The sequence below is a fragment of the Cyprinodon tularosa genome, unplaced genomic scaffold, assembly GCF_016077235.1.
Source record: "Cyprinodon tularosa strain WSP-4 unplaced genomic scaffold, ASM1607723v1 ctg98, whole genome shotgun sequence".
Classification (NCBI taxonomy): domain Eukaryota; kingdom Metazoa; phylum Chordata; class Actinopteri; order Cyprinodontiformes; family Cyprinodontidae; genus Cyprinodon; species Cyprinodon tularosa.
This window is the reverse complement of record NW_024039762.1, coordinates 718,749-742,798: the sequence shown is the minus strand read 5'-3', so window position 1 is coordinate 742,798 and position 24,050 is coordinate 718,749. Positions and strand designations below refer to the sequence as shown.

Here is a 24,050-nt window from a genome sequence, read left to right as displayed (position 1 = left end):
TAAAAGGTAGCTATCCACGAAATGACTTAAGAATAAAATAGTATTTGGTTAATAAGGCTACTCAGGTGGTGAGTAACCAGTCTACTTACTACTGAAGCTCAAAGCATTTTAAATCTGATTTATGGAGGAGGCGACGAAAAAGGAAATCTTTCTGTACAGCTTCAAATATTTAAGAGACAAAAACATTTTGTGCTTGAATCTAAAATGTCACACAAGCAGAAATCTCTAAATAGAATCAAATGCGACTGGAGCAGATATGGGAAGCCAAAACTGCCATATATTCAATAAATTAAAAAGTGGCAGGATTGTTATCTGCAAATGTACAAATTTCAATGTTACTTGTGATGCATGCATTAAACTAATATTTCATTATACTAAATCAATAAATAATTAAATTATCTTATTTAGTTAATGAACTAGTAATTTTATGTTTTCTTGCTTCCAGAAAAAGAAATTCTGAACTGTTCCAGGTGCAGCCAAGGCTGTCAGCTAACCTGCTCTATATAAGTAGAATGCCAAGAAATTGTACTCATTTTTTCTTAAGTAAAAGTATAATACAGTGAAATAAGTCTTTAAAAGTATTTTATTCCCTTCAAAAAGATACTCAGTTAAATATTACTAGTTACGACCCACCTCTGCTGTTTGCTTTGTGTCTTTTTCCTTTACTGAATCACATCATATTTCTCCAGTTTGAATTTTTATCCAGGTTATCTTTTTCTGAGATTAACAGAAAAAAGCCAAACCTAAAGAAATCAGCAGTTTTATTGTGTTTGTAAATCAGTTTTCTTCAATGGCCTACATAAACCCTAATCTTCTTTGCTCCCCTCAAAGCAGCCATTGTCCCTGGAATCATGAGTGCAGCATAAATTAATCCCCCTGTCCCTAAAAAACAATATTTGCTCTACAGTACTCCCCCGGTTTTTAACTGCATCTTAACCTGATTGGGAAATAAAATAACCTCTTGTCTTAGCAAACTCTGGTCCTGCTGAGTCATTATTTCAGCATCTCCTTCAGATCATCTTTGCCAAAGTTTTTAACCTTCATGTAGATCCATTTGACTTTAGTTTTGAAATGTCTCGTATTTGTCTTTTCCAGGTGACCGAGGTGTGTGGAGCGAAGCACCTGGGTTACTTTGGTACAACCCAGTTCTACATTGCTCTGAAGCTGCTAGCAGCTGCCCAGTCTGGTCTGCCCATCCGCCTGGAGAGTGTAACCGGCAGTAAGTCTTTTCCTCAGAGCGAAGGCGTCTTATGAGAGCAAAAGGGGATCAGGAGATTATCTTAACATGGCGGGATTTGGTCTAATCTGGATGAAAGGGGAGTTGCGTGGTAAGAGCTAAGTGGGTTTGCCCTCATTAAAGTAGTGCATAATCAGTCGCACCCCGACCAGAGAGGAAATCTGTTTTACCCCACAATGGATTAAAAGGGGAAGCGAATTCAGAAGCTCCTATATATGGTGGTCTGTAGCAGAGCTGTTAAGATGCTCACCCTGATTATTCCCCTCATTTAATGACTAATGCATGTATTATATAACATATCTTTATTTAAAAAGTGGGAACGAAACACTTATTTATAATTTTTTACACTTTTTGTCCACAGATCTACCTCTGCCCCGATTCGCTGGGCTTAAGAATGATCCGGAGATGCGACACACAGCTATTGCCCCCGGCTCTGACCCTCAAGGGGCCACAGCTGGTTCCGTCACCTGGAACCCTGCAGACAGGAGCACTTTCAGACACCTGGAGGCCAACGCTGAGGGGAAAGGAAGACCTGTAAGGAAATACTGCTGATAGCCTTTCCTCTATTGTGTTTTCACTCTGAGAAAACATTTTTCCAAGCAGAGATAAAGTTACAATCAACCAACAGCATTAATATCTTTATTGCATCTCATGAATTAATTAGTTTTTTACGATCCTGGTGAGAAATTAGTCATTTAATCCTGCAGATGTTCTTTAGGTGACAGAAGAAGAAGTCCGGTCAGCAAGGAATAATCCATTGATCATTATCTATACCTGAAACTAATACGTTTGCGGTAATTTAATGGATTTAGCCTTAATCAGTAAAAAGATAAAATAATTATTTTTCGCCGTGATCACTGAGACTTGCAGCGGCCATTTTCGCCCAAATATAGTAACACCTCACTCCTAACGTCTTCCGGCAGTGACATCACGGTGCGGTGAGCCTAGCGCCATTCTCCCCGCTTTACAGGCTAAATCAATGGGAACTACTAGACACATCTGCAATCAACAACAATTATTAAAAATTTCCAGAGGACTTCACCATTGAAATTCACCAGAGCTATAGTGAAACTGACAATGCCCACGTGCATGGCAGCTGGATGTTTTAATACATCAGGTAAAAGTGAAACCTTTCTGATTCACGATCCACCACGGACGGGTTACTGCGGTCCTGGTTGTTGGATTGCCAACTTGAAGAGGGAGGATTTAACATCGAACTTCTGGCTGGAGAAAAAAAACACGTCATATATAGCCAACATTTGGAAGAAGAATGTTTTCAAGATAATAGTGTGTTGTGACAAACACCAGATACAGCACTGGGACTTGCTCAACAGCCGATACCGCACTGTGACGTCACAAACCAGTAGGTGGCAGTAGTGTTCTTTGACAAACATGGATGTATACGGCAAAACGCAGTGTTTTTAATTAAAAACATTTCTCATTTATTGAACAGTACATAATAATTTTGTATTTAAAGTACTTTCAGAAGTTTGAATTCTGAATATGACTGGAATTTTTCCATTAACGTCTTAATGAGCATCTGAAGGTTTAGGTCTGAGTTCATCACTATATCCAGATTTAGAGCCTGATTGGTGGTTTGTACCTAAGTTTACTGAAGCTACATTCTAATTTCTAAACACTTTTTTTTTGTTTAGGCCCAAAACCTTTCACTTCAGCTGTTAGCACGTCAATGCATCGATTTTATAATTTATATTCTATGCGTTTACACATAGCTGGGTTAATGTGTTCACAATCACCTGGTGACATGCTAATGTACAGCTGTGTGTCGTCTGCATAGTTATTTTAACTTGCCTTGTTTACTAAGAGCTAGGGTTAGGGAGAGCGGATTGATATTGAATTAAAGGGGCCCTAAGATGAGCCTTGGGAAACACCACACGTGATTTTATTTTCTGTTTTCTGATTTAAAGTTCCCTATCTCTGTCCTTTAAGTAGGATTTAAACTAGTCCAGTCTGTTCCAGAAAGGCCCAAAAAATGAGTTGCATGGTGCACAATGCTACAATAATACCAGCACTGTGGTCCTTCCACAGTCTGCATGCCGTTGAACACCTTGATTAGGGCAATCTCTGTGCTGTGTTGAGCCAGAAGCAGGTGGTCATCATTCAGAAGGTGTTTAACTCTTGAAACAGCTTTTTAATGAACCGCTTCTGGTAAACAAGAGGTTTGAGACGGGCTTGTAGTTCCTCAGTAACAGCTTCTTCAAGTTGCTTTTATCTAAACATTAAACAGCTGATTATTTGATGGAGAAGAAGACCCTAAAGTTGTATAGTTAACACCATCTGGTGTTAATTTAGGGCTGCATTGATTCATCTGAACTGTTCTTTTTTATGTCTTGATTGATCATCCAGGAAAGTTTCTTAAAGCAAAGTTTAGATGTTCTTTAATCCACACAAGGTCAGAATTATTACATATAATCACTAAAATGTGCAAACACGTTTCAAAATTAAAAAAAGAAAATCACAAAGCTTTTCTGTGAAATTCTATTTACAATTTTAATGAAATTGGAACATTGTGTAAAACGTAGAAATTATTTTGACATAATACAATTATTTGCTCATTGTTTTCCATCTATATGCAAAAGGAGTGAATATTTGCAAAATACCATCAAAGTTTATTCGTTTAAACATGAATTATCTTGACTTTTTTGTGTGGTACATTTAACGTGAGTTATACAGTAATTGTAAGTCACTGTATTCTGCATTTCTTTGCTTTTTAAATGGCAAATGCTCTATACTTATTATTCTAATGAGCCTAAAACACTTTGCACTACATTCAGTCATTCAACCATCCATGCTTTCATTTACATGCTGAAGCAGGAAACTACATTTTACTCAAATTCTCGACAGTTTTCCATTCAGATGAAACAAACATTATAGCGTTCCAAGAGTCGAGGTGAGGCTTCCAGACCAGTGAGCACTAAACCAGCTGTTAAACACAGCAGTGATAGCATCATACTGAGGGTTATTTAGGGTTACTTGAAAAAAGATGGAACTTCAAATTTCCCCCAGCTTTAACTTCTGGACGGTTGATGACACCAACTTCTTCTTCTGGTTCTAAAGGAGCCGTGGTCTCCTCCTCGGTCTCCATCCAGCTCACCGCCTCGCTCTCCTCTGACTTATCGCGGCTACTCGTATGCAAAGCAGAGAAACGGTATGGACACGCAGATCAGTAAGACAGCTTTTCATTTTTTTCTCTTTCCCTCTGACACATTAACTGAATTTTAGCTCGTTGGTAAACGTTTCTCCTCCACCAGCTCTGTCTTTCTCCTCTCTGCTGCAGCCTATGAGAAGCACTCCTCTGGATCCATGGTTCAGCCGGAGCAGCACTCCTCACCCAGCCATTACGTGAACAAACCCACTGTGGAGCATCCAGCCATGGCTCAGGTACACTCAGCGTTTTAGTTTAGCCTTTTTCCTAAAAAGCAGCATTATAATATACACTTCTGCTTATAGGCTTCCTCTATAGAGAGACTCAATCAGCAGTCTGCAGTGACCTATACAGATGATGACCCCTGGAGGATCACAGTGGAACAGCTGGAGTATTACACCAACCAGTTTAAAACCCTCCAGCCTGACCTAGGGGCTCTAATCCTGGGTAAGGAACCTCCAACTATTGCTTGTGGGTAAAAAAAAGAACCTGTTTAATGTCTAACATCTCTGTTTGCTGCTTCCAGGAGCTATAGCAAAGAACTTCTTCACTAAATCCAAGCTGCCCATACCAGAGCTCTCCCACATTTGGTGAGTGCTGACTCAGTGTGAGTTTGTCCTCGTTCTGCTCGGAGGTCACGTTGCTGTTTTTCAGCTGCATGCTGCCTCTGAGGCCCACAGAGTCCTTACTTTAAAGGGAAAGGACCTGGACTGCACCTATCCTCCTCAAACTAGCAATAGTATCTTGCAAATCTCCCTGCAGCGCTTGAAGGTTCTCACATTTTGTTACAATAATGCTTCAGTGAATTCACTGAGATTTTATGTTTTGATAGATTTTAACCTTGGCTTTTTAGATTTTTTTAACATTGGAGAATAATCTGTGTCATAAAGACCATGGAAGATAGCAAAGATAACATCGGAAAGCACTTAAAGCAATGCTTGAGCAATTATTCAGAAATGATCTGTGAAAAGAAATCTGTTTCCTAAAGATAAATCTTTATTATATTCCTCTACCTGGAAATCCCATTTTGATTGACATATATTAATGACATAAGATAATCAGAAGTGTTCTTTATCTTTTCAATTCTGTTCTGTGTTTCCTTAAGGGAGCTGAGTGATGTGGACCGGGACGGAGCGCTGACCTTCTCCGAGTTTTGCATAGCCTTTCACCTGATTGTGGCTCGGAAGAACGGATTCCCCCTCCCAGAGAGCCTTCCTCCGACGCTGCAGCCAGGGTTCGCGCAGCGTGGTGAGGAGCATGTGTCTCAGGTAGAGAGGGTTCCTGTAACTTTTGGTTTTCATGCTGCATTTAATTCTTCATCCTGAATGAAGCTTTTTAATTTTCCCTTTGTTTGCAGAGACTGGAGCCTTTAATTTTCTTTGAGGACGCAAAATCGAGGCCCTGTCAGGTGGTAAGCTCGATCCCCAGATGCTCTTTAATCATGCTAGTTTTCAATATGGCCTGTAGGGGGCAGCAGCAAGCTAAAGATAAGAGACTCGGAATTCAGGCTGCAGAAAGTTGGTCCTAAAGAGAAACCATTAGTTCCTCAAATGGACTGCAGAAGAAAATGAATGCATCAGTGTTACCAGTCAGTTCTGCTGGCATGTCTGCCCTGTTCTCTGTTTAGGACCCAAGCAGCTCTGGGAGGCTGGAGCCAAGCTTGGCTGCAAGGAAACAAGATTTACCAGAGGAATCCCTCCAACAAGGTAAATCAGATAATGAAATGGTCCACTTTACTCAATGAATCAAGCGCTCTTTAAAAGCAGAAACACAGTTTTACTTTTCCTTCATTAGATTTTTCTTTAATGGTAAAGATTTCTAAGAGAAATTTTAAAAAAGCAGAAGCAATAAACAACATTCTTATAGGTCTGTGGGGCTCTATGCAGAATCTGAGCGCTCACTTATTACAACCAGGTTTAAATGCTGACATGGATGTCATATTAAGTTTGCAATTAAATGAAGCATTAACTTTTCTTTTTCCAGGTTTGATTGATATTTTCTGCACCAAGTTAGATTTTTTTCTGTGTCATATAGTCAGAATTATTCATACAAGCTAAATTCCTCACAGCCTGCCTTCTGATATTTAGTTCCAGATGTTTGGGTCTTCTTCTTTAACCTAAAACCTACTTTTACCCAAACTCAGATAACAAAACATGAATGATTCCATAAATGTCACTCAGCAAGTTGTAGAGAGGAACAAAGACTAAATGAAGCATTCAGCAATTGGAAGTTTAGGTCAGTAGTGTTCAACTTATCGCATTCAAAGAGCCATTTTGTTCTGAGTCCGGCCAACTCATTGGGTATTTTTAGCTTTTAAAATTAGAGAAAACAGAATAAAACATATTGCTGGTGCTTTTAATGTAATTCTGTGATGAAAACTCAAGTTAAAATTTCCTTTATAAAACCACTAAAGGACCTTAGACTGCTGTTTGTTATTATATTGCATTAGTTAGTTCTGTGTATAATTTGACAGGGTTTCCGCGGGTCATTACAAATCATTAAAAGTCATGAAATTATAATTTTTTTAATTAAGGCCTTAATTGGCATTAAAATTCATTAAATTTATTTATTGTGGTATTTAAAATGCTTTATCAAAAAAAAAAGAAATGTTTATAAAAAAAAATTTTGAGACATATTATATCACGATATATTTGCGTGGAACTGCTTCCGGTTAAATTTCAATAAAAGTGGTTGAAAAACGAGGAATTCGGGACATGGCTCCAGCCTGTCCACGGGTACCTGTTGGTGGCATTAAAATTATTTATAAGAGCATTAAAAAGCATTAAATTTGTGGAAGAAATTCATTCTATGTTAAAGAAAAGTGGGAACAAGAATTCAACATTACATTAACTGGGAGTGACTGGTCCTCCATGTGTAAAACACAACAATCTTCAACCAGCTCAAGAAGATGGCAAGAATTTGGATGGAAAAATCTAATTCGTTTTTTTATCACCCCATATATAAAATCAAAACAACTTAGTCAACAACAGAAATGCTGGAGAGGGTGTGGACATGTAGATCCCAATCACTCCCATATCTTTTGGTCATGCATTAAACTGCAGTTATTCTGGAACAGTGTCATTCAGACAGTAGAGGAAATTTTATGCTTATCTATACCCCGAGATCCGAGCTTTGTATATCTAGGACTTATGCCATATAAAGTCATTGGAAAAAAAGACATTTACCTCTGCAAAATATTACTGATTGCTGCCAAAAAGGTATTGACAAGGAATTGGTTGAAACGTGACCCACCTGGGCATGGACAATGGCTGAATATTGTAGATGAACTATACACCATGGAAAATTTGACTTTTCGTCTGAGCCTTAAAGAAGGTGACTTTGAGAAAAAATGGCAGAAGTGGTCAATGTTCAAGGCCAAAACCCAACCATAAGAGGGAAAAAAAAAAAAAAAACTTTGGTAAATATGGTAATGGATGCTCCCCCCAGCTTGTTTTTTGTTTTTTCTTCTTGTTTTTTCTTTTGTTTTTGTATTATGAAAAAGACTAAATAAAGAGTTGAAAAAAAAAAGCATTAAATTTGAGTTATTCATTTCTGTATAAACCCTGTTTTAGCCACTGAAGCCAATGTAGAGGGTCCGAAGAGCCACATGTGGCTTTGGAGCTACAGGTTGTAGACCCCTGGTTTAGGTGAATAACTGACTGAAATAATTATCCTAAACAGTTATTTTTTTAAGATTAGGGACACTATGAGCAACATCATGCTTGGACGCTGCATGTGGTGTCAATCAATTTTCTTGCTTGTCAATTTTCTTGTTTAAACGTTGTCCTTCTCTAACATGCGAGAGGAGTCCAGGTTAAAAAAGGGCATTGGTTAAAATGTGCAGAAACAATCCAGGAACCATAAAAACTAGAGAGATGCTTGAATATTCATCACGAGAAAGAAGAGTAGCAAGAACAGGAATCATCATGGAAGAACCAGCCCCTGCACTGCATGGACCATCAGCTGAGTTGAAACGGACCTGCCAGTGGCTGGTTCATTCAACTATGCAATCCAGTTATATTAGGGAGATAAAAGCAATGAGTGAAAACTTTTCCAAAGTAGGTAAATGCTAAATCGGCACCCATAAATCAATATATATGTAAAGGGGAATTGAAAGGAAATTGAATTTTCTGACAACACTGGACTAGGGGTGTGGGGAATAATCGTTTTGGCGATATATCGTGATATTCGGCTGCCCAATATAATATCGATCTTTCACTTCTTAGTATTGATTTTCAAAAAAAAAAAAATGGTTACATAAAACATTGATGGGAAAACGGGCTACCTCTGCACCACCACTCTGGCAGAAAGCGCTGTGGAGCCCTTTAACTGTGCGTGCAGCACCAGATCTGTATTTGAGGCAGTCACAGTGGAAGAAAATCCCAAACAACATGGATAATAATACCTAATCAATATTTTCTGATGAAAATATACAGCACTTGCTGTTTTATCTCATCATTTGACTTTGATAGCTGGGAAAAAAAATATGGCAATATATAGTGATACTGCAATATCGTGATAATATCGTATCGTGACCCATGTATCGCGACACTCATGCCAATACTCACCTCTACACTGGACAAAGACAACACAACAAAACGAGATCTTTGAAAAACTGTTTACATTTTTTTTTTTTATCTGTTCCAATGAGTGAAAATTATTCCACAGTGTTGATGATAAAAGGTCGTAGAACGTACCGCTGCGTCCTGTTAGGACTGATTAAGGTTGGTTTGTCTCTCTGTTGCCTGCAGATACCAGTGGGAAACGTTTGGTTTCATCTCGACAGAAACCCAATCTCCAGCTGGGAGCTTTTCCTGACAGAGCAGGTAATAATGACAGGCCTTTAACACGAGGGTAGAGCTCTTTCTCCTCCTGGTCTCCACATGTTGGATGTTTAAGCATGCAGACCGACTCACTGTGTAACAAAAAGAATCAACCGCTCTCACAGCTTCGACTTGACCCTGATTTAACCATTTTTTTCTCTGATTTTTGTCGATTCATCTTCTTTTGGTGGTGATTTTTAGAGGTGATTTTGTTAACGGATCGACCTGAACTCAGTAAAAACTTGTAGCCAAAAGGAAATAACTGCTTCTCATTAACAGCCACCTAAACATGAGACTGAACGTCTTTTTTTGTTCCTTGTCACCTTTCCTCCCAGAGCCACATCAGGATTTAGACCCGCAGATGAGGACAAAAACAAGACAAAGGTAAAAATGCGTCCAACTACGCTTTGACTCGCTAAATCATTCACACTCCTTCAACATTTTCACAATTTTATTCATTTTACAACCACAAATTCAATATTTACTCAAAGTAATAAATGATGTTGAGCTAGAATGGAAATGATAGGTGGATTCAAAAACATAGTTCAACTGACTGGAAGCAGAAGTCGAGGCAAGTCTGAGGAAAACATTTTTGTATTGTCGTATTTTTCTCTAATGTTGGCTTTTATAAACACGACACATCAGTCTTCACTTCATTAAATCATCGTAAATGATCATCATAAACTGTTCATTCATAGAAATGGCATCGAAGAAAAAGGAGAAAAACTTTAAAGGTTTGCAGACTGAGATTCTGCTGACTGATAACTGAGCAGCAGAATTAAAGGACAATAAAAAAAAAAAATCATAAATAAAAAAAAGAATTCAAGGTCCAGCAAAAAGCCAAGAAGTGAGAAATAAATAACAAGTGTTGTAAATTATGTGTTACAGAAGTAAAAATAAAATAAAAGAATAGATATAATATTAAAAGAAAAATCATTTGATCCAAAAACAAACAATAAAAACTTCTGGTGGAGGCAAGAGTTGCGAAACGCTTAATGAGTTAAACATCAACCAACACGACACAACGTTATGCTAAATCTCCATTTACTTTTAATAAAAAGATGCATGTTTACCGTACATCTCCAGCTTATCTCTGCCTTCCATTCATCTACGCTCCATCTCTCTCACAACGCATAAACATGTATAAAATCTTAAGGCAAAACTCTAATTTAACAAAGTCAGAAAGACCCAGACCCAAATATTCCACATTTAGTGTTAGAAGAGCTTTTGCTGAACTTTCCATCCATTTCTGTTGATGTTATTTCAATAAGAGATTGATCTCTGACTGTTCTTTCTTCTGATGAAATAACAAATAAACCAGTTTCCCCTGGATACTGACATGCCAGCTGCAAGTGCTGACTGATAAACTAATATTTTAATGTATAATATATAATAATGTAGCCTAATAGAATAGACAATCACAAGTTAAACAAATGTAGCTAGACTTGGATAACAGTTGGCTGATGGAATGAGCAACAATCGTTGGTGCGGAAATCAAGACTGTTTAGTTGTTTAATTCTACAGCTGCGTTTTTAGTTCTTATCCAAGCCTGAATTTGTTGACCTGTGACCTCCCCTTCAGGTCATACTCCAGCACTTCCATTGACGATGCTGTAAAGAAGGCGGAGGAACCGCCCACCCCCCCGCCTCGCCCTCAGAAAACCCACTCCAGGGCCTCCTCCCTGGACCTCAACAGGCTCTTCCAGCAAGGCGCTCCAGGTACGATCAGCTGCCGCTCCTCCCACAGCATTCTGACTGATCAGGTTTTGTTCATAGTTCTCTTTTCAAGGAGGGAAAAGCAGAAATAAGGCGTTATTGCTCACAAAAGTGGAAGTCAGGTTCTGAATATGAAACACAGATTTGACTTTAGCCTTTTTAAAGAGCAACACCTCACTACTGAGAGCAAACGCTTTGATTGAAAACCTGCTTTTCTTGGGTTTTAGCGGTGAAAAGTGGATGGTTGCTTCCTCCTCCTGCTCTCCCTCCCAGACCCTTAACCTCACAGGTGAGTCCCTCAATGCTAAGCCTCTTTATGCAATGAAAAAAAGAAATAAGGGAGGATCATTTTAAACCAGAACATTACATCTTTCTTTTCAGGTTCCTCATTTTGTCAACGTTTCGGAGCAAACTTCCCAGAGTAAAGTGCAGCAGCCAAACTTTGCTGACTTCAGTCACTTCAGAGAAGAGGTGAGTTTTCACCTCATTTTCAACACACTGCATTTCCTAGCAGCTTTTTCCCTAAATGCTGCAACCAGAACCTGATCCTGCAGAAGAAACTAGCAATAAAAAAAATTAGTAAGCAAAGTTATTGTCGAAGGGCAACATTTTCCAGCAGAGGATTACCAAACTGCTTTATTGAAACCTATTAAAGGAAAGTTGAGTGGAAGGAAATATGCTGGAGATAAAGGTGCCCTAGCAATAGGGATGTATGCTCTTACGAGTTTGGTGGAAACCATAATCTATGTGTAACGAAGCAGCAAAATTAATTTTACCTTTTCAATTTGATCAAAGAAATCAACGCTCTGAAGGGCTTATATCATGCAAAATGGGCTTTTTTGATTAATAATTTTATAATGGTATTCCTTTGTCAAACATAAAAAAAATTGTGCAAAAAGTAATATTTCGCCTGATTTACGTGTCTCTCCATCCTGAAAGCACCGACTTTGACCTTGCAAATGCCCGTTTTCCTCGATCCAGGAGGGGTGATTAGGGAGATTGCGATGATTTCAGCTCAAAGTTGAGCAGAAGCAGCTTATCTGCACAGAGAAGCACATGTGCCTTTTTTAGCTAATGTCTTTTGTCGTGAAAATCAGTATTTTAGCTTCCAGGATCTCTGACTCAGACAGGTCGCCTCCATCTGATCGCCTAAATATTCACTATTCTATCTGCTCCTCAAAACTATATTGAAACCCCTACGTTTCTAGACTAAACTCACATTTCTATACAGGTGCGCGTCTAAAATCTGACATGGAAATAGACGGTTGATGAAATTAGCTTCTTTTTCTTTATTTGTCTTATTTAAAGAGAAATGCAAAGTCAAATGAAATCAGATTTCCACTCTGTCCTCCATCACACAAATCAGCAGGAGAAAGCCAAACAGTGCAATGGCTGAGTTATACTTCAGTCACCTGAGATGCATGCCTCCTGACATCATCAGCACCGAATTCATACATTTCTTCAGTGTGTAGAAATGAATAAAACAGATTTCCCCTCAGGTCAAACATTGAGCATAGCCTCATCTATTTATCTCATAGACTCTGTTTCCCATCATACTACAGATCTTTCCCATTATAAATCATACAGTCTGCGGTTTTGTGGATCCCCCCCCTCCCCAGTTTGTTTAATTTAATGCTGACTTTCTGTAGTTCCCCTAGAGAGGACTTCATCTGATGTTTGACTTCATAAAAACCATCCACAGCAGATTATCCCTCAGATATCTATATGCTGTGTTTATACGTATATTTCACTCTGTAAGATAACCTGCCCTGGAAACCTCAGAGGGATGTTCAGTACATGAGCGACATATAGGTGCTGGAAGGAAGGAATGTCCTCCTGAATGTAAGAAATATGCAAACAGGCAGTTAAATCAGTTTATCCATCATAAACTCAATGATATTGTGCAATATATAAATATTTCTCTTTTTCTATCGTCCTCCCCCTGACTTTTTTTAAACTCCAGTTTAATATTCAGAGTCTTAATTGTTCATTATTTCTTTAAAGCCTTTTTTTGTAGTGGATCCTGTGATTTATCCTCACAGTCTGTAGTTTCCTCTCGTCTGCAAAAGGACATTCTCTCTAATGGGTAAATGATGTGAGTTTTTGAACCCCATATTCTCACTGCTGTATAATATGCCTCTGAATATTTTCCCAAACATTTTAAGTTGGTTTAAATCTGATAGACCAACACAAAGTTATTTTAAAGTGGAAAAGAAATGATGCATGTTTTCAACATTTTGCACAAAACAAAATCCTAAAATAATAGCATTCAGTTGAATTCATCCAACCCAGAACATATAATGTCTGATTCCCATGTAGGTTTGAACTTTGACTAGACCAATATATTACATTATGTCTTCCACTCCAGCAGTTGAGAGCTATTTCCTGCAACTGTGTCCACTTAAAAACACCTGACTCAAATGGTTTGGTATCATCATGTTGAACAGAAACCTTTAAATAGGCGCTTTTGATAACTTTGCAGCCTTTTTTTAAGCTGAAACTTTTCTTGCTGTTTACAATTACCGGTATGTCCTTCTTTTTGTATCGTAATCCATCAATTTTCCATCACGCTTATCCAAAGCGGGGTTGCAAGGGGTGCTGGCGCCTATCTCCAGCTGTCTACAGGCGACAGGTCGCCAGTCCATCACAGTTTTATATTGCTATATGAAACAATATCCCTATAAACCAGTTTTAGGTTGTAATGTGATAAAATGAGGAAATGGTTGAAGATGTGTGAAGCACCTCTGTGTCATCCTGAAGGGGGAGGAGTTTGCTTTGGGTCAACCTGAAAGCTAAATTCAATCTTTGTTCCTTGTTTTGATGATCTCCTTACTGCTTTTTGCACCTGATTAGTCCAGTTAACCTTGGATGCGTTTAAAAAGCTGCTCCTCAGAAAGTGACAGCAATGGCGCATCAAGGGGCCACGACCTTCAGCTGATGTGACCACACACGCTGCCCCTGGGGCCAATAAGGCTTCATTACAACTACACAAACTACTCCCCGGCATTGAAAGGTTTCCATGCTGCGGTTTTGCCCCACATGCAGTCAGTAGAAGGAACGTTTGTCTAAAAGACAAATGCATTCTCGGCTAAATGTTTCTTGAGGTTTCTTGGGTACAATTAGGAGCAGAGTCTGTTTAAGCTTTTAGGATCAGTGAGTACATTTCACTGCATCGCCGTTTTAATAAAGCTTCCTGAGTCGTTATAAATCCTTCCAGTTTCAGCAAAACTAATCCTTGAAAAATAAAGAAATTAAGAAGTACGATGCATGAGGATTTTCCTCACACTTTTGCACTATTAACCTCTGCTGAGCAAAAGCAGGTGGCCATAAATCAAACGTTGCGACTGCAAGAGAGCGGCTGAAATGCCATGAAAAGTAGGTGTAGTAAAAGTAAGTTAATCCATCATGGCTGCCCCTAGAACAGGCTAGAAGCTGCTCCTGGGGAGCACTACATCACAGGCCCTGCAGGAAAGGTTCTGATTTATCATAGGTTGGAGCAGATGCATTTCATCCTGCCTCTTTATAGCTGCTCTCTGCTGTTATTTCACCCCATCATGACATCAACACTCCACTCCTGCAGAAAGAGCTCCTCCATCATTGCTTTTCGCTTCTTTGTTTGGGTTACAGGAGGAGAGCAACGTTAAACTGGAAGAGCAGGGTCCCAGCTCCAGGTTTGGGCTGAGTTCTGAAGACCTGACAAGTTCTTCCAAACAGGTCGGAGCTTCTCACAAGTAAACACTTGGAAAAAGGAGCACCAGTCTCTGCATTTAGTCTACGTCTGTGTTTCATTTAAATGGAGAAGATTTCTGTTTCTGGTGACTTTTCAGGACGCCTCTGGCACTCCTCAAAGTCAAGCGCCGCAGAAGCCAATTCGAAGGAAATACCACCCAGAGAGCCAGAACCTGGAGACTGGAACGACTCCTCCTGCCATGCCGTTTCCTCCGCCTGCCAAACCGAACCAAAAGTCAGTGAATTATTCAAACTCTGACACTTTTACCCTTTAATCATGCTGATGTTGGCTCTGAGATGCAGCAGCTAAAGCTTTGCCCTGGAAACGCATTCATTACCTTTGGACTTTTCTACACTGTCAGATGTTTGAAGCATAGATTCAATGAAAGTTATTATAGTTTCAAAAGGCTGGACCAATGCTGAGCTGCGGATGAAAAAGGAATTGACACCAGTTTTTAACTCTTTAAATCAAAATAAATTAGAAGTCTAGGAGTATTTCCTCCTTCTGGGTCTCCATTGTTTACATCTGAACTTTGACTACAAAATAGTTTCACGGGAGCCTGGTTGGGTCATGTTTGTGGTTTTGGTTTCTGGCTGTCAGATGGCAGGATCTCTGCACCCTGAAACAAAACAGGCCCCCACCATGGGCAGCTGTCTACAGCAATGGTTCACTCCGAATTATCAGCGATTGATTTGTTTTCCTTCTCTTATTACATTTTGAATGTAGGCAAACATTTAAAATGTTGGTTCTACGCTGGTATTTCCCCACAGTGCATCTCACACACTGTAGTCATTGGCCCTTTGCTCAGCACTCCTCCATGAAGATTGATCCACGGTGTTGGGTCTCTGTTAAGGATTTAAATGCAGTCAGATGAAATCTTTTCAGCCTTTTATTGGTACATTTTGTGTTGTATGTCACTCGAAATTCTTCTACTACAATCAAGTTTTAGTTTCTATTAGACAAATTTTCCCAAAGGTTTAGTTTTTAGGGTATCTCATTATAGCAAATTGAAAAATTTGTGCAAAATTAACGTGACGTAATTTTGGGTAGGAAGGGAGGAACATGATCAGGGACGGGGGGGACATGTCCCCTGCACATCCATTTTGGTCCACTGCATGTTTCACTGTCCAAAAACAATGTTACACTACAGTATAGAGACTGACGCACTTCTGTCCCGTCCCACTCCCATCCCGCTCCCATTCAGAATGACTCCCGCTCCTGCTTCACTCCCATTCTTGTTTAGTTTTTTTTTTTTTTTTTACTCAGAGCGGGAGCACTGTTGGATTTTGGGTCGTGTAGTTTTTTTGACTCGCATTATAGTGTAGGCTTCAAGGAAAAAAACTACAAAATGGCGGCGCCAGTACTGGATTTTTTTTCTTTCTGTTTTATTTTATTTTTTGGCATCGAATCCTAGTTTTTTTAGTTACTATCGGTTTGCTCCCGCTCCTGTCTGCTCCCGTTAATGTTTAAAGGAAAATTCCGGTTTTTAACACTTTTAGCCCATTTTCTGTAGTGTCCAGGATGAAATCGAATGATCGACACCAAAATTTTGACAATTGGTCCTGTCTCTGCTTTTTGGCTCATTTAGAATCCCCCCCTGGCTGCTTCAGAATGGCTTCCATAGTGCATGTCCGATAATGTCCTTAAAACAACCTTAAACGTTCTTTTTTTTAAATATGCTACTTACCGGGTCGTCAGCGCTGTTCAATGACGTTCCAAAAAAAGTTTCGTAAAGAAAAAACGTTCCTGTAGTGTTTTATTTAGCATTTTGTAAATCCCATTGAGTTCTGTTGGAATAGTCAATATCCCTCCGCCACCGGAAACGGAAATGGGGCCTGTTTACGCATAGTTGTAGTCTTTTCGCTTCACTCTTTTTACTCCGATGTCGAGGTGCTAACGTCTCTGTTAAACACTTTAAAAAACTCTGAAAATGGAATACGAAAGGTGGATTCTTGAAGAGGACATATTGGACTTTGAGTTTGACGGTAGAGGATACCGTTTTGAACCGGAATATACTGAGGAGGAGTATATAGAGACATTGTCGCCAACTAGTGGTCTGGAGTGTGCAACGCTTCAGATTCGAACGGGAAGCGGAAGTTTATAAGCAGTTGTGATGTATCGGAAAAAATAGTTCTGGGATTTACAAAATGCTAAATAAAACAAGACAGGAACGGTTTTTCTTTACGAAACTTTTTTTGGAACGTCATTGAACAGCGCTGACGACCCGGTGAGTAGCATATTTTAAAAAAAGAACGTTTAAGGTTGTTTTAAGGACATTATCGGACATGCTCTATGGAAGCCATTCTGAAGCAGCCAGGGGGGGATTCTGCATGAGCCAAATAGCAGAGACAGGACCAATCGTCAAAATTTTGGTGTCGATCATTCGAATGCATCCTGGACACTACAGAAAATGGGCTAAAAGTGTTAAAAACCGGAATTTTCCTTTAATCCTGTACCGTCCCAATCACGTGATCGTTACTTATACTGACTCCCATCCCACGGGAATCCCGTGACCCATGGGATTCCCGAAAAAATGTCAGTCTCTACTACAGTACACAGACAATCGAGCACTAGGACCACGCGAAAAACCGCAGCTCAAGCTTGAGCTCCTGATTGGCCCAAAATTGGTCTTTTCTTGTGTGATTGGCTGTCACTTCTTAGAAGCTCTCTTTAAAAGCATCTGATGTCTCACTGAATCCCGTCTGTGATTGGACGGTCAAACACGCTGAAAAAAGTTAGATTAAAAAATATTTGTGTCCCCCCCCACTTTCGTCCATGCATTATTTGATAGGAGATCTGAAAAATATCAGGCCGTTATACAATTATTTGGTTCACTTGGTAGTACCTTGCTTTTATTCATACTTGCACCTGATGTGTATTTTAGTGGCTGAGATGTTGAAGTTATTGTTTACTGGTTAGAAACAGAAAATGTAACCAAAAAATTAGGCTTGTTTTATTCTATATTGTCATGCCACTATTTAATAATATGACAATACAATATTTTTCTGACATCTCACAGCTCAAGGGGATATAAATGGTTTTGCAAGGCACTGTATTTAATCCTGTGGGTATCATTGCTAAGAAAATGTTCTATCAAAGGCAAAATTACATTTAAGGCCTCTTGTACCTGAGCAGGTTTTCCTTTTTATACCAATACAGACAATTCAATGCCTGAGAAATGGCTCCAATTCTGCAGTAGCTGTGTGATGCCCTTATCTAAATGCCCTTTTTACACCTTTTCCAAAACCTACAGAAACAAATCAACCATTTCCAGAAGACTGAACCAAACTCAGCTTTAGAGTGTAAGATTTAAAAGAAACAGACAGAAAAAATATCCCTAGTATCTAATGTGACAAAAAAGAATTATTTTAAACGCTTTTTAAAGTTTCCAAGTTCAATAAATATATCAATAAAGGTATGTCCTGTCTATGTGCTGACATGTTGGTGAGCAAGTTTGCAACACTGCCATCTAGTGGTGAAAAACAGCAAATACCAAATGTGAGAAACCTCATTTGGCCTAAATTGTTAAAAATGTAAATTCACTTGAGAGTTTTTGTAAAAGTAAAGCCTTAAAACAATTACTTTGATATCATAACTTACTCTTTCAACACATAAAATATGAATTGATGCTTATTGGCATCCCTAATGATGACTTTGACTTCCTCGGATGTAAATATTACATAACAGGGAGACCTTTTCCTCTTAGTCGCTCATAAACAGACAGATCTTGGCTTCAAGTGAACAGCTACTCCTCTAATGTATCCATGTCTACAGTCAGGGTGAGAGTTGGAGTTTTTAAACCAACTTTTAACAAACCTGAATGAGGATCTTTGTTTATTGGAGGATTTTCACTAAAATCCTTTAATGGAAATCCTTTCTTTTTCTTTTTCTTTCCCCGTCATCAAAAAAGTAGATATGTAAAGTTCCCTTAAATACTTCTGAGATGGAACTGTGTAGATCTGGTTTAAAACAATGTGAAAATGGCACTTTATGGTGACTGCTTTCATTTAAAAAATACAAATCCAGGATCCTGTAAATCAAACCCTGAGTTAAACAGAAAAACAGCTCATTATTGGCACTTTTAGCAGACTAATGATACATAGCATACCAAATCAAAACAGAAAAGGATAAACCTTCTGCAGACCTAAACCCTGCAGGAAATTTCCAAATTCTTCATGCAGAGATAATTCTGCTGCAGTGAAAGTTACCAGACGCAGCATGAATGTTGCTCCAATTATGACCACAGATCTTTGGTTTTAATAACCCGCAGGTTATGAACGCTGGTTAAAATGAATCTGTTGGTATTAGACGTCACACCAGAGACGGTTTCTGATTTAGATTTTGATCAGCCGCTCTTTGTCACTGAAGGGAATCAAGGATTTCTGGCAGACATTGAGGTAGAAACAATTTTGCTGTCTAGGAATAACAAAATGGTCATATTTTATTTTACTTCTTCCTATGTTTTACTTCATTAACTGATGAGAAGTTTTTTCAGGGATTTGAAAAATCCAAACTCTGTTCTGTTTATGGGATAATCCAGAAATCCAGCCAGAGTTTATCTGACAGAAAAGGCCCTGTTCCACCATAATGACTTTAGCATGTGGGTCCCTGTCTCCTCGCTGGCCAGACGGCTCACTGAGGCAGTCGCTGAGTAGAAGGTGACCATCAATAACAGCTCTGACTCCTTGCAGACAGATGCGGAGCTGTTAGTCTGCAATGTTTTAAACAGTTTGTTGCATTTCCACACAGCTGAAACTGTCCTCACAATTCTGTTTTTACTTACTGCGTTTTTTTTCTTACCTGGAATTGGGAGTAAAATGCTAATAAATTTAAATAATCCTCTGTCAGGCTGCTGTCCCGACAGAAGAAAGAAATCCAGATGGCGATCCGTAAGAATCGGGAAACCAACGCGGTTTTAAGGCGCCTCAACAGCGAGCTCCAGCAGCAGCTCAAGGTGAGCCCATTTATTCAAAGCTCAGCCTATGGTTCCCCGGTCCTACACATCCTAAATAAAGACTGAACACTATTTAGGTTTTTTTTCCCCAAGTCTGAATAAATATGAAAAAAGAAGAAGTTATTTTTACTTTGAGATTTTTCCCGATTCATTGTTTTATTTTTGAGTCCCAACTTCCTGTCCTTCCTTTCCTTCAGTTTTTTATCTCTTTTCAGTTGTTTTTTTCCCCTTCCTTCCTTCCTTCCTTCCTTCCTTCCTTCCTTCCTTCCTTCCTTCCTTCCTTCCTTCCTTCCTTCCTTCCTTCCTTCCTTCCTTCCTTCCTTCCTTCCTTTCCTTCAGTTTTTTTTATTTCTTTTCTGTTATATATATATATATTTTTTTTTTCTTCTTCCTTCCTTCCTTCCTTCCTTCCTTCCTTCCTTCCTTCCTTCCTTCCTTCCTTCCTTCCTTCCTTCCTTCCTTCCTTCCTTCCTTCCTCACACCACTCCCACATACTGAGGCTGGAATGGATTTTTTGGCCTCGTCAGAATAATGTTTTTAAGCTTGGAACTCTGGAAAGTGGCGTCTGTGATTTTCCCATGAGGAATGCTTTAGGACTGTAGTTACCCACAGAGTGCTTTGCTTAGGGACAGAGCCCTCCGCCTCCCCCGGGAACCTGGAATTGGAAAACCATCCCTTGAGAGCTTAAAGTTCACATCTGAAGGTCAAACATTTCACCCAGAGTTACGCCGATATCTGACAGTTCAATCAAACAGCAGGACCAAAGGTTTACGCCCTGGTTTTACCACGGACATCAGAGTGTCGTATTGTCTGTGAATTCCCCTCATTTTCTGCAGACAGCAAACCGTCCCACTGCTCCAAGTTGATGAAAAGCCCCCTGAGCCCGACCTCTCTGCTCCCTCTCTGCCCATCACTCAAAGCAGAACTAATGGCAAAGACTGGGCTGTTTGCATTGGGAATCTGCCTGTGGCACACACAGTCGCACCGCGAACACATGCTGCATGCCTGTCATTCTCCCTGTAAGTTATCCAAGAGTGAAACCTTGCAGCGCTTTTATGGCTTCGGTACAACAGAGGCTAAATAATACAAAGGCGGAGAGGCTCAGCAACAAGTGCTCTCTTTTGTACCATTCTTCTTTTTTTGGATGTCTTCTAGTGGGATTTTCTAAAAGTTTAAACTCACATAATCAGGTCCACCTAGGATGATTTATGCTCATTCTAATTCTGCTATATCCCTAAAGCATCCAAGGAATTCTGCAGAGAAAGGCATACGTGTCTTTATATAGACCCAAGCCTTGTTGGAATACCAAACAGGCACTGGCCCAACTGTCCTCTTCAAAATAGAGCCCAGGCTGGTCAGGCATCTGCCTGCAGCAGGGTGTGGGAGGGCAGAGAGAAGGCATGATGGCGAGGAACTGTTCACCTCATTCAGTAAGAATGGATCGGTATGCTTTAAGCTTTGCCTGGTCTCTACAGGGAGCATAAATTCCACCTTCACACAGTAATCTACACCAGGTGTAGAGATTCAAGAGAACCAACCCTGTGCTCCTACTGCAGGACAAATCCTGCCATGTTTGAACTCAGAACAGATCTGATCTTATCTCGCTGTTCTCAACAACTTCATATTCCTCATATTATGGGTAAGCCGGGGTTTGCAATAAACGCGGGTGCTGTTTACACCCTTTGACCCCTTTTTCCACATTTTGCTACACTTAAGACGCAATCCTTTAAGCACTGCAAAAATTTGAGACAAAATGAATAAATCTCAGGGAAAGGCTACTCGAACTGATTTAAATGATCTTTCTATGCAGCAAAATAATTTTACTTGACATCATTTCTGTGTAAGAACCAAATAATTTGCAGTGATTTCATGCAGTCGACCAGCAGCATCATCCATATTTTTTCTGAAAGAAATCTCTCATATGATTGTGAAACAGCACCAGTGCTCCATTACATCCCATTAGATTCAATTGAGTTTTTTATTATTTAGAATTTTTTATTTTTCCCATGTTATTCAGCCCTCTGAGTGTATAAGGGAACAAAGACAGCAGCATTTTGAGGCTGCAGGCAGGATTGTGTTCCCGACTGTCATCACCAACGTAAACAGAGCAAACTAGGGTATATATATGTGTGCCTGGGGTGGAACAGCTTGAACTTATCAGAGGTCATGCTTCCTTGTGTTTGGCTGCAGGTAGTTCACCAGGAGAGAGTCACCTTGGAGTCCCAGCTGGATCTCCTGCGCCCTCTGGCCTCGACATGACCTGATGTCCGGTTCGGGTCCTGGTCGCACTCCAACGCATCAGCTTGGATCCTGTTAGGGCCAAAAAAATGGAAAGTGAAGGTTCTTCTTATTTAAATCTTAAAGGGCTCAGACGTTTTAGAAGCAAAAATGAATCATTGACTTGATTAAAAGGGATCATTCTTTAATCAGGGACCTCTGTCCCATCACCGTATGTTAGCTCTAATGATGATGTGAGGAATTAATTGTTTTGTTTGTGTTTGTTTTAATTGTTAGCACATGTAAAATACCACGATTCTGACTTATGTTCTCCTCTCTGATATGCTGTTAGTTTCTACATGTGAAGGTTTACAGCGCATGTAGTAGTTTGCACACATTCCAAGGAGTCTGATTGTCCATTTTCTTCTGATTTCTAAATTTAAGGGGTGTAGCAAAAGTCCCCTCATACATGACCTAAAGCAGATAAAGGTGCTACACATTCTTTTTCCTTTAAAAAAGTTATGAACGCACACTAGTAACAGCGTTAGGCAAAAACCTTGAGTATGGAGGATAAAAGTACAGAATGACACGGCTAAGAATGTTACCTCTAATGATTTGTATGATGTGCACATTTCACTAGAAAAGTTGCTGTCTTTCTGTTTTTTTTTTTACTCAAACTCTGGTGCCAGTTTTACTGTTACACTAGTTTAAAGAAGTTTTTTTTTTTAAACAATGTGACAGTATTCCGTATTTGTTCGAAGCATTTGAACCCACGTCTTAAAAAAAAAACACTGAAGTGGTATTAGGATTCGGTGTCGCTACAAGCTTGCTTCATTATTGTCCCAATTGGTTCATGGGATTAATGGTTGAAATATGTGTCAGCATGTCTGAAACTGCATGTGTGCTAAGGTGTCGTGAGCTGGACTGTAAAAACAACTTGAAATCATGCACTAATGAGCTCCTGGCTTCGGATGCAAATCAGAACAGTCAATAAAGTTGTCTATTTTTATTGCTTGGATTGTCTTTTTTTATTTCAACTATTGCAAAACTTGTGAATAAATCTCAGTTGTTGCTCTAAATATATAAAGGTTTGAAAAACCTGCAGAACTTTCCATTAAATTGTAAAGATTATTTGCTTTTCTGACAGAAATCTGATGATAGTCCTCACTGTAGTGTGTATTAGCAGAAGCAGCAGAGTCTTCCTGTTAGGAGTTTTCAATAAGACATTTATTATCTGTATTTTTTAAATATTAATTGACACTGATTTATTTTTAGAGTCAATTTTATAATTTGGTGTTTGCTAACCCTTAAACTTATAAAACAGGGTTTTTGTGTTACTTTAATTATTTCTCAAAATAGTTTCCATGACAGCAGATTTACTTATTGCATGCTTTTTTTTGTTATTAAGCTGTTTCTTACAGCTGGTTTTTTGAAATAGCCTCATTAATAATTAGTAAATAGTTTTTACCTTTTTTGTTGTCACCATGGCTTTTATACTTTTATCGTTGTCATAATAAATTCCACAAAATATCCCTTTAAGTTACCATTGGATCAAATTTAGTCAATTTTTCAATCATACCACTATCTTCATAAAAAAATAATTTCATGAATAATAATTATTATTTCAAGATAATTGTGTTTAAATCATTTGTAAACATTACAATTAAACCCAAATTTGCTTCTGATTTTAGTAAATCATAAATTATCTTGTCTTGTATGTATGAATAAAGCTGCTGTCACACTTTCCTACACTGCTGCTAATGATGGAAAGATGAAAACATAAAATGTTTAGTTCATTTTTATAGCCCCAATAACAACATGTTTTCTGAAGGAACTTTACAGAGATAATTCAATCAAGTCAAACAAAGAGATTAAAAGTTTCCTATCTAAGGAAAGGAAACACCAAGCTCTGTTATCTTAAAGAAGCCAATTTAGAGATGAAAGCTCGGTGCTTTCCAGTCAATGCAGGCCTCAAAGAGGCAGATGTTTACTTGCTGGTTATTCAAGAAAAAAGTTGGAACTCTACTGTTGGAGCCACTTCAAGCATAGTGTGAGGAGTGGATTGTTAGATGCAGACAGAGCATCAGCATAATGTAGAATGGCATGAATTATTATGCAGCATTTGAGTAGCACCTAAACAGAGAATTACTGCTGCATTTATCATACCAAAGTTTTATCTTTTATGACAAAAGGCTAAAGTTTGATTTA

General features: G+C 39.0%; 1 protein-coding gene across 2 annotated transcripts in view; it reads left to right on the top strand.

Moving 5' to 3' along the window:
- The window catches only part of reps2 (RALBP1 associated Eps domain containing 2), a 34,549-nt gene extending 11,694 nt beyond the window's left edge, over positions 1 to 22,855 (top strand). Inside the window, exons 2-19 of one of the 2 annotated variants that reach the window (XM_038275919.1) lie at positions 1,096 to 1,219; positions 1,599 to 1,771; positions 4,316 to 4,406; positions 4,536 to 4,639; positions 4,709 to 4,850; positions 4,930 to 4,993; positions 5,509 to 5,671; positions 5,761 to 5,814; positions 6,031 to 6,109; positions 9,155 to 9,229; positions 9,562 to 9,610; positions 10,808 to 10,944; positions 11,169 to 11,230; positions 11,323 to 11,412; positions 14,569 to 14,655; positions 14,769 to 14,905; positions 19,520 to 19,625; positions 21,816 to 22,855. In XM_038275919.1, coding sequence (XP_038131847.1) covers positions 1,096 to 1,219; positions 1,599 to 1,771; positions 4,316 to 4,406; positions 4,536 to 4,639; positions 4,709 to 4,850; positions 4,930 to 4,993; positions 5,509 to 5,671; positions 5,761 to 5,814; positions 6,031 to 6,109; positions 9,155 to 9,229; positions 9,562 to 9,610; positions 10,808 to 10,944; positions 11,169 to 11,230; positions 11,323 to 11,412; positions 14,569 to 14,655; positions 14,769 to 14,905; positions 19,520 to 19,625; positions 21,816 to 21,884 — 1,806 coding nt within the window. In that variant the 3' untranslated portion in view covers positions 21,885 to 22,855. Of the gene's footprint in view, positions 1 to 1,095; positions 1,220 to 1,598; positions 1,772 to 4,315; positions 4,425 to 4,535; positions 4,640 to 4,708; positions 4,851 to 4,929; positions 4,994 to 5,508; positions 5,672 to 5,760; positions 5,815 to 6,030; positions 6,110 to 9,154; positions 9,230 to 9,561; positions 9,611 to 10,807; positions 10,945 to 11,168; positions 11,231 to 11,322; positions 11,413 to 14,568; positions 14,656 to 14,768; positions 14,906 to 19,519; positions 19,626 to 21,815 lie in introns of both variants that reach the window. The other variant, XM_038275918.1, reaches the window with a different exon arrangement.
- Positions 22,856 to 24,050: the final 1,195 nt, after the last annotated feature.